The 10827-nt window shown below is 48.6% G+C and overlaps 1 protein-coding gene across 1 annotated transcript in view; it reads left to right on the top strand.

Moving 5' to 3' along the window:
* Window positions 1–80: 80 nt before the first annotated feature.
* The window catches only part of ephb6 (eph receptor B6), a 38222-nt gene continuing 27475 nt past the window's right edge, over window positions 81–10827 (top strand). Inside the window, exon 1 of the mRNA XM_079730810.1 lies at window positions 81–157. Coding sequence (XP_079586936.1) covers window positions 100–157 — 58 coding nt within the window. The 5' untranslated portion in view covers window positions 81–99. The remainder of the gene's footprint in view (window positions 158–10827) is intronic.

The raw sequence follows: 10827 nt of genomic DNA, 5'->3' as shown, positions 1-10827 counted from the left end.
CTCTCCCTCTCTCGCCCTCTCTCTCTCTCTCACTTCTCTTCTCTTCCAGGCCTGTGCGCTCCCTCCCTCTCTCTGTTAGTGGCATTCAGTATAGTGGAGATGTGGAGTATCGTTTTGTCTCTCTGTTTGTTTCTCCAGCCGAATTCAGCTGAGGAAGGTAAGAAGCGGCTTTTACATCCAACAATGCCAGCATGAGAGTGGTGTTTGGGTGGGATTAGGAGTTAATGTGTGTGTGTGTGTGTGTGTGTGTGTGTGTGTGTGTGTGTGTGTGTGTGTGTGTGTGTGCGTGTGTGTGTGTGTGTGTGTGTGTGTGTGTGTGTGTGTGTGTGTGTGTGTGTGTGTGGAGGGGGGTTGTGAATCAAGTGCTGATCTGATGGCTGTGCCGTGGATGCAGAGTTTATGCACAGAGTTGGATGATGTTTTTCCACAGAAGTACAGTATATATTAAGAACTTCCGTTTCACTATCCGGACCTGCTACCACACATGGTGTCTCCTTGCGTGATAGAAAGCTCCACTTTAGTCAAAACTGTTTCCCTGTTGCGTATGCATTTGGAGACAGAGCCGGAGCAGGAGAAGTAGAGGGAGAGGGAGGGAGACAGTGAGACAGATAGGGCAGGAGATGGAGAGGGAGAGGGAGGGAGACAGTGAGACAGATAGAGCAGGAGATGGAGAGGGAGAGGGAGGGAGACAGTGAGACAGATAGAGCAGGAGATGGAGAGGTGGGGGGAGGGAGACAGTGAGACAGATAGAGCAGGAGATGGAGAGGGGGGGGAGACAGTGAGACAGATAGAGCAGGAGATGGAGAGGGAGAGGGAGGGAGACAGTGAGACAGATAGAGCAGGAGATGGAGGGGGGGGGAGGGAGACAGTGAGACAGATAGAGCAGGATATGGAGAGGGGGGAGACAGTGAGACAGATAGAGCAGGAGATGTAGAGGGATAGGGAGACAGTGAGACAGATAGAGCAGGGGATGGAGAGGGGGGGAGACAGTGAGACAGATAGAGCAGGACGTGGAGAGCGAGTGAGACAGTGAGAGAGATAGAGCATGCGATTAAAAGAAGATGCGACTGTGATAGCAAATGATTGCATGACAGAGAGACAGGGAGCGCATGATATGGTGAGACAGTTAGACATAGAGACAGAGTGACAGAGCGACAGAGAGACAGAGAGACAGTGAGACGTAGAGACAGAGAGACAGTGATACAGAGAGACAGAGCGACAGAGAGACCGAGCGATAGAGAGACTATGTCCAGTGCGACTGCAGGAGTAGGATACAGTAGCCGAGGGAGACTCTGGGAGAATGTGCGACAGTGAGACGGTGGATTGAGTCATCTTTGTTTGAATGTGTGCACATACTTCCTGCGAGCTCTGAAGCCGCGGCGGTGCATCAGATGGTTTGCGCTGGCATCAAAATGCCAGGTGCATGCTGGGGGCCTGCCAAGCCTCCACAACAAAAGAATATGAAAATAGGGCAGGAGGAAAAATGAATAATAAGTTGCGTAAAGCCTTTCGTTTGGCCCCATGTACCAGCACGCCTCCACCCCTCCACGCCTCCACCCCTCCACCCCTCCACCCCATCACCCCTCCACCCCTCCACCCCTCTACCCCTCTACCCCTCTACCCCTCTACCCCTCCACCCCATCACCCCTCCACCCCATCACCCCATCACCCCTCCACCCCACCACCCCTCCACCCCATCACCCCTCCACCCCTCCACCCCATCACCCCTCCACCCCATCACCCCTCCACCCCTCTACCCCTCCACCCCTTCGCTCCTCCACCCCTCCACCCCTCCACCCCATCACCCCATCACCCCTCCACCCCTCCACCCCTCCACCCCTCCACCCCATCACCCCTCCACCCCTCCACCCCATCACCCCTCCACCCCATCACCCCTCCACCCCATCACCCCTCCACCCCTCCACCCCTCCACCCCTCCACCCCTTCGCTCCTCCACCCCTCCACCCCTCCACCCCATCACCCCTCCACCCCATCACCCCTCCACCCCTCCACCCCTCCACCCCATCACCCCTCCACCCCTCCACCCCTCCACCCCTTCGCTCCTCCACCCCTCAACCCCTCCACCCCTTCGCTCCTCCACCCCTCTACCCCTCCACCCATTCGCCCCTCTACCCCTCCACCCCTCCACCCCTTCGCTCCTCCACCCCTCCACCCCTCCACCCCTCCACCCATTCGCCCCTCTACCCCTCCACCCCTCCACCCATTCGCCCCTCTACCCCTCCACCCCTCCACCCATTCGCCCCTCTACCCCTCCACCCCTCCATCCCTCCACTCCTCCACCCCATCCCTCCAAACCCCATCCCTCCATCCCTCCATTCCTCTAACCCCACCCCTCCACCCCTCCACCCCCATCCCTCCACCCATCAAACGCATCCTTCCATTCTTCCAACCCCTCCTCTCCACCCATCCAGCGTTCAGATTCGGCCATCTCTGCTACCACTTTGATTATACATGTGGCAGCCAAAGAGCCCTGCCAATGCATCTCTCAGCAACCCCATACCACACACACACACACACACACACACACACACACACACACACACACACACACCACCGCCCAACCTCCAGACCACCATCACTATCAGCAACTTTTCTTCTGCCTGTCTATATAAAACCACAACAAACAACCAAAACAAACAACATAAAGAGAGAGAGGGGAGAGAGAGAGAGAGAAAGAGAGAGAGAGAGAGAGAGAGAGAGAGAGAGAGAGAGAGAGAGAGAGAAAAGAGACAAGACAGAGAGAGAGAGAGTGAGCGAGAAAGAGGGAGAGAGAGAGACAGAAAAAGAGTGTGAGAAAGAGTGAGACGGAGAGAGAGATGGAGACGAACAGAGGAAAATGGAACTGTTTCAGAATGCTGAGCAGTTAGATGAAACCACATGAAGTGGACTGTCAGATTGGAGTGGGCTGATTTGAGAAACCTGAGCAATAATTTGATGACTCAAGCCGCCATTATGTGCTTGTGTGTATGTTGTGTGTGTGTGTGTGTGTGTGTGTGTGTGTGTGTGTGTGTGTGTGTGTGTGTGTATGTGTGCGTGTGTGTGTGTGTGTGTTCATGTCATGTTCTGCTTGGGTCTCTGTGCTTGTAAGTGGGGAATCGAAGTACACTTTGTATAATATATATGTGTGTGTGTGTGTGTGTGCCTGCATATCTGTCTGTGTGTGTGTCTGTTCGTGTTTGTGTGTTTGTATACGCATGCTTGCTAGCGTGTGTTTTTGCACATCCGTATGTATGTGTGTGTGTGGCCATGCAAGTGTGCGTGTGGCTGGTAATATGAAAGGCCACTGTGGCTGCCCTTCTGCGAGGCTCTTGTTTTAATGCTCACTTCTGGAGCGGGCTTCAGCGGCCAGCTCTACATCATGGGGAGGCCCAAGCTGTGTGATCACAATGATCACAACCGGGCAGCCATAAGGAATGCGTTTGATAACCAGATACACAGTTAAGGACACCTGCTTACTCACATCCCTCATCGGTGGGGAAATTGGCCCACTGTGTGTGTATGTGTGTGTGTCTGTGTGTGTGTGTGTGTGTGTGTGTGTGTGTGTGTGTGTGTGTGCGTGTGTGTGTGTGTGCGTGCGTGCGTGCGTGTGTGCGTGTACATGTCTATGTGTGTGTGTGTGCGGCTGAACTGAGGGGACAGGATTGCATCCCAACACCACAGATTTGAGCTCTATAGCCTCTAACAGATGGTCTGGAAAAAGAGGAGACAAAGCGATACAGAGTGATGGAGAGCGACAAGGATGAGAAGGAGAGAGAGAGAGAGAGAGAGAGAGAGAGAGAGAGGGAGAGAGAGAGAGAGAGAGAGAGAGAGAGAGAGAGAGAGCGGGAGAGCGAGCGGGACAGCGGGAGATTCACACACACAGAGGGGCCACCCAGGGTCGGTGGCCTAGAGAGAGTTTTCCATAAAACAGCATTAACCCAATAGCTCGAAGAAGTTGATGTAATACCACACAAAAACAAAACAAGAATGAGTTATCTAGATGGGTCCCGTTGGAGAATGCTGTGATATAGATATGATTGCATGAAATGCCTGGCTGTAACATGTGATACCTCTTTCTTTCCCTCTGTTATCCGAAACGTCTCATATTTACAGACTTCCAGCGGTGCTTTGTGTGTCATTCGCTAAGCCTATGGTTACATAAAGCCTGGACTCTGCTGGCTATGTGTCACTCAAGAGCACACCAGAGATGAGCATCCCTGTGTTTGTGTGTGTGTGTGTGTGTATGTGTGTGTGTGTGTGTGTGTGTGAGTGTGTGTGTGTTTGTGTGTGTGTGTGTGTGTGTGTGTGTGTGTGTGTGTGTGTGGCCGTCTGGCAGAGCGTGAATCAAATGGGGATGTATCGTTTATCACTTTCAAAGGACAACCATTCGAACATGTACATGTCCTGAATGTGTAACGTTACACCCACATGCATTGTAGTTCATGGGTGATGATGATGTCACACATGGCCTCTGTCTGAATCATTGAATCTGGGTTGATGATGATGATGATGATAATGATGATGATGACGGTTGTGGTTCTGGGGGGTGATGACCCTGGTGATAACTCTGATGTATATGTTCTATTAGAGTAATTCACATGGACAGCCTGATACGTGTTTTTGTGTGTGTGTCTGTGTGTGAGTGTGCGGGTGTGTGTGTGTGTGTGTGTGTGTGCGTGCATGCGTGCATGGGTGCGTGCGTGCTTTGGTGAGTGTGTGTGTGTGTGTATGCGAGTGCTGTAAAAATAACTTGGTCATACATTACTTACACTTCAATCATGCAAAGCCTACTCCAATATGGGCTTAAATTAGACAGGCACATGCATTAGCCAATTCAAACATAATGACTCTTCTTTATTTATATGGCTGGAGACCAGGCTGGGCTACAGGTAGTTTATCAGCGTCATGCTACCATTAGCACCATAAGCCATGTTTTAAATTGTAATGGTTTTTATTTCATTTTCCATGTTTTTTTCTGCCTTTGTTGCCAGTTGTCACGACTCAGTCCCTTAATTAGGCAGATATAAGCAACCTGCTCCAGGTGTTATAAGCTGTCTTTTCAGGGCCACTGAAAGAGAGAAGGTGTGATACCGATATGGCTGGCGTGTCCCGGCACGAGAGGCCGCCCGGCTCACCGCGGCGGGGCGGCTGCCTTGTGGGGAGCGGCGTGGGAGCACTCAGAGACGGCTGGTTCCCGTGGGACGGAGTCTGGGGGTAGACAGAGCGAGGGCGAACACCGTGGAGACGGGAGCAGTGACACGACGAGACCCAGGCTGCAGTCTCGGCCTAGTCGGCATTCAGTTGTTAGTTTAGTAATTGTTTTTTTATTACTTTTTTATTGCATTTTATTTATTTAGAGTTTATTTATTTAGTCAGTGCGAACTGAAAGCACTTTCAGAGCAGGAGACCAAGGCCACGGCTCCAGCCAAGTGGGCTTTTCTATGTGTTTCTTTTTTTTCATTTATTAATTTGGGTCATTTCATTTATTTGATAAATCGGACGGAGTAGCCTTTCAGGGCTTTAACATGAGCTGGCACCGTCACAAAGGTCACGTTGGCCTCCAATGAATCGCACGTCTGGCGCTTTGTGATAGGAGGGAGAATGCCCCCCCGAGGGGAGCAGGGTGGGGGTGTGACAAGGGGTGACAGGGGGATTTTCTTTTCCTACGGGAGCCATCCTCTGCCGGTGATGACATGGCTGTCGCTGCCTTCAGAGAGACACAGCCTGGGTGTCATGCTTAACGCATGCTTTCATGTCAAAGTATGATCTGAGAAACTCCGCTGCTTCCTGCGGAGGTGGGGCGGGGGGGGGGGGGGGGGGGGGGGGGGGCTGCAGAGACTGAAGTTTCTTCATTACAGGTCCACCCTCTATCCCAGGCTTAAGTACTGTTTGCTCATCGGTTCGTATTCAGCGCCAAGGCAACAGAAGTTTTGATAACTCCCCTTGACGTGTGCAGGCTTATTTCTGGAACCATGCTAATCCCTTTCCTTCCTCGCTCCTCTTCCTCCTCATCTCCCCCCTCCTGCATCTGTCTCCCCCTCCCACTCCTCCCCCTGTCCCCTGTCTCTGTGCATCACTCTCTCCCTGCGGTTGTTGAAGAAGCTGCTTTGGGGTAAGTCCTGCCTTTGGCTGACTGTCTGTGGGTGGGGTCAGGTGAAGACTGGGTCTGGGTGGGGTTGGGTCGCTAGTGCTGCTGGTAGGGGTGGAGGTTGTGCTGGTGGTGGTGGGCGGGTACATCTGGAATACATTAAGAATGGGTGGAGATGGATGGGTTAATTAATGGACAAAAGGCAAAACACAATGACTACGGCATACAGGCTTGCACTTTGTGTGTGTGATTGTGTGTATGTGTGTTTGTGGTTTTGTCTGTGTGTGCGTATGTGTCCTTTGTGTGTGTTTGAGTGTGTGTGTGTGTGTGTGTGTGTTATTTTTTTGTGTGTGCTTGTCGATGCCTGTTTGTGTGTTTGAGTGTGTTTCTGTGTGTGCGTGTGTGTGTGTGTTTCTGTGTGTGCGTGCGTGAATCTCAACATTCGAGTGTGCTTGTGCATGTGTGTGAAAGCATTACCTCATGCCTATGCAGGTTTTGTGCCTGTATGCGTGCAAAGTGCAGGCGGCGCCACTGACATTGTGTACACATTGTGTTTACCTGCGTCTCTATGGAGGTGTTATGGCATGTTTCACACTGCCAAACACACACACACACGAACACACACACACACCCACACCGCAAAGACGCATTAATATTAATGGTGTGGCAACTCCTTTGGCTGTTAAGTGACAAGCATGTCGACTTTCAAACATGATGTGCAGACCAGTGCGACACTTAACTCAGCAGATCGACAGGCAGGTGGGTGGAGAGAGAGAGAGAGAGAGAGAGAGAGAGGGTGGGAGAGAGAGAAAGAAAGAGAGAGAGGGGGGGAGGAGCTGTGAGGGTCACTCAGCTGAAGAGTACACTCCATTGGCAGCAGCGAAAGGCAAAACAATGAAGCAGCCCATGTCCTTCACACAGCAAAGAGCATTCACACTCTCCAAGTACAGAGAGAAAGAGAGACATAGGGAGTGAGATAGACAGAAAGAGAGAGACGGACAGAGCGAGAGCGCCAGAGAGGGCCAGAGAGAGAGAAGAGAGAGAGCAAGAGACAGAGAGACAGAGAGAGAGAGCCAGAGACAGAGAACAAGAGAGCGAGACAGAGCGAAAGAGGCAATTGATATGCATACTGGAAGATAAAAGCATGAAGGCATAAAGGAGATAAAGGAAATATATGCGCTTTCATCCTCTCCCATCACCCATTCCATCCCTCCATCCATCCATCCATCCCTCCAGCCCTCCCCTTCCTCAACACCTGGGGGATCCAGGTCAGGGAGTTGGCTGAAAGAGCATATGCTTTTAAAGTCACCTCGTTCCTCATGGTGTCCCTGCCCCCCTTCACAATAAACACTGCAGGCCAAGATCAATAATGGATGCCCGACGTAGCTCCTTGTTTAAGGTACAGAGATGGCAGGATTTCCTTTCACTTAATAGATGAATAATACACAGAGAGAGAGGGGACCGGGGGACAGGGGGACAGAGGGACGGTATTGACTGTGGTGTTAGGAGAGCGGGGCGAAGGATGGAGTGGATGGAAGGGGAGATCGAGGGGGAGGGAGGGAGGGAGGGAGGGAGGGAGCACTATGCATGAAAACAGCACTCAGGTCTCAATTGTGGACTCAGCAGTTCTCCAAACTGTCAGGGACAAACTTTGAGTGTGTCCAGTGCTAGCGGTGTGTTAGCGCTCGCTCTTCAGATGGGGTCCGCCTGAAGCTCCATCACGCCGGAAGAAATCTCCTATTATTTGATCTTCCTATTTTGTCACAGGAAATGTGGGGGGTTGGAAAGGAATACGTTTTGAAAAGATATTCCTTCAGAATATGCCGCATGAGCTTGGTACATGAGCAGAAACACAAATATGTGCTTGTTATGCACCGAATATGTTTGGGTAAGGTTTACTGAAGAAAAAATGGGCTGTCCCCCTCCACAAACACACAAACACACACAAACAGGATAAAAAGCTAAAATGTCGAGGTATTAATATTCATGTCGCTTAGTTACGGTGCATCATTTATACATGACTTTGCCCCAAAGCAGAAATTAATTGAATTTAAAATGACAGGTCTTTTTTTGTGTGTATTCCTTCCTCTGTGTGCAGCGTTGGGGCTTCTCTTGTGATATTTATAGGACGGTTCCTAATGAGGTTACCATGTACGGTAAAGTTATCATTGGCCCACATTTTAACCCTACTAAATAATAAAATATTTACTTTTATTTATTGACGTTTTTTGATCATATTGAAAATGAATCAAATGATAAAACTGAAAATGATGATATTCAAAGAGAGAGTGTGTGTGTAATTTAGGGATGGAAGAGGAGGGCACACAAATGTGCTCCAAGTCAGTGGCAGAGATCTTCAGCAGCCAATCTATAAGCAGTCTGATGCTGTTATGGCTTTGGCAGCAGGACAGCAGAGGATGTTTGGTACGGCAGAGGACAGCCCATAAGAAAACATCCAGCTGAGGCTCCCATCAGCACACATTTTGGATAAGATAAAGGGTTAAACTTTGATAAGCTAAAGGGATATGCTTTTAAATGTTGAAACTGATCTCACCATTTAAAAATAACTGATGCATTATTTGGACATACATACATACATACATACATACATACATACATACATACATACATACATACATACATACATACATACATACATGCATACATACATACATACATACATACACATACATTTTTATTGGGTGTTGTTATCTTCAGCTTCTACCGAGAAGGTTACTAGCCAACTTTGACATTTAAATGATGTTGAATTGTAAATAATTTATTCTAAACAGTGTAAAACTTAAGACATCAAATCATAGATCACCATGGATCATCAGATACAGTGATGCAAGTTAAAAGCCAGTGATAACAAACAGTTTGTATGCCTCCAACCCTAACAAGCCCCTGACGACCCTGAACAAAGCACATAGCACGCTATAAACCCAATGTAGGGCTCTGCACCTGTTGAGTTCTGGCCTTGGAAGGCCACCTAGGCAGCCTTTGTTGGAGAGGTGCTATACAAATAAAGTTTGGATAACGCTCCCAAAAACAAGTTATTCTTGTTGGATCGTTTTAGCCTCCAAAATGTAATCAACTCCATCTTCCTAACTGCTGAGCTTACTTTTCCGCTGGCCAGCCCCATTGATGTACTGCTTATGCCCGTGTATTTACAACAGTATTAACGAGAATAATAATACAAATTATAGAAATATACTTTATTCAATTTATTCATAGTATATTTTAAAACCTGTTTTACAAAGTGATTTACAACTCATCAAAGGGGTTTTAATCTGAGGTTGGTTGAGCAGACCACGCACTCACAATAGAACAGGAGGGGAAGCTGGGGGGGGATTGTTTGAGAGAGATTTACAGGGGTCTCCATCTGTGAAAATAATCCGAAAAATATTGGTCAGCGCTGTCTGAGGGCAGGCTGTGGGTGGATGTATGAACTGGATGTATGAACTGAAGAGAGTATATAGACAAGAGAGAAAGATCGAGAGAAAGTGAGCACACGCATACGCAAACACACACATACACACAGCAGAGGGAGAAAGACACAAACAGGGAGTGTGGGGAGCAACGCAGTGCCGTTTCCATAGGTCTGCGGCGGTTTCTTTCCTCATTCTATGAGGGTTATAATCTCTGATTATATATTGTGTTTCTGGTTGTCAGAGGGATAGAGTCCCAAATTATATCATCAGTAAAATAAAAACCAAACATCATAGTAAAAGCAAATGAGAATTAACGTGTAAACTAAAGGCAATGGCTGCATCGTTTTCAGATATGCCCGAGGACTCCTCTAGGATATTTACGCATGTGTTTTTTGTGTGTGGTTGAGTATGTGTGTATGTTATGTTGTGCTTGCCCGCGTGTGTGTTTATGCAAATGTATGCATCTGTGTGTATGGGTGTGTGTGTGTGTATTTGTGTGTGTTTATTTGTGTGTGTGTTTGTGTGTGTCGTGAGTATGTGGGCCTTAGTCACTGTATGCCTGTATGCTTGTGTTGGTGTGTGTGCGTTTGTGGTTCTTTGTTCTTGTATGCCTGTATGCTTGCGGGTGTGTGTGTGCATATGGTTGCGTGTGAGACAGCTTCCTAACGGGGTGAGCTGATTAGCATTGTGCCTGATGAAACCAGACAGTGTGTGTTTTCCATATTAACCCTATTCATGCTGCCCTCAGACCCCTGTGTGTTGGCCCTTTGTGTGTCCTCCGAGCTCTGCTAACTTCGTGTGAGTCTTTAATCACTGGCTTCAATCCGCGACTGTGCTTAGCACACGTTAAGCCTGAATAAAAGGATGTGATTGGCAGAGCACTGATGGATAGTTCTTGATCTGCAGATGCAGTGTGTCTTAAAGTTGTCATGTAGCGAGAAAATTACAAAGACGTCGTCAGTGTAATTTCCTTTCTCCCAAGATCTTCTCTTCTCTTTATTCTTTTAAAAAGACCAACACTGTGAGTGGGGAAACATGCAGAGTCAAATGCGGAAATGTGTACAAGTGTTGGCGCTCTGTTTCAAGTTTTAATTTGGGTGTTATTCAACTTGGGTGCACTTGAGGCGAAGAGATTAGGAAACCAGTGAAGCGGTAAATCCATCAACCATTTTCTATATTCTAAGAATATTGTGCATTCACTAGAAATAAAAGGTTCACGTCTACAATCAATAGAGGAGACCCTATAGAGAATATTTTATGGATATTGATCAATCGCTGGTGTGGGTATCCATGATTCATATTCTGGTT

Source organism: Pollachius pollachius (assembly GCF_949987615.1).
Source record: "Pollachius pollachius genome assembly, chromosome: 1".
NCBI lineage: Eukaryota > Metazoa > Chordata > Actinopteri > Gadiformes > Gadidae > Pollachius > Pollachius pollachius.
The sequence above is the reverse complement of the archived record's forward strand: the minus strand, read 5'-3'. Positions and strand labels throughout refer to the sequence as shown.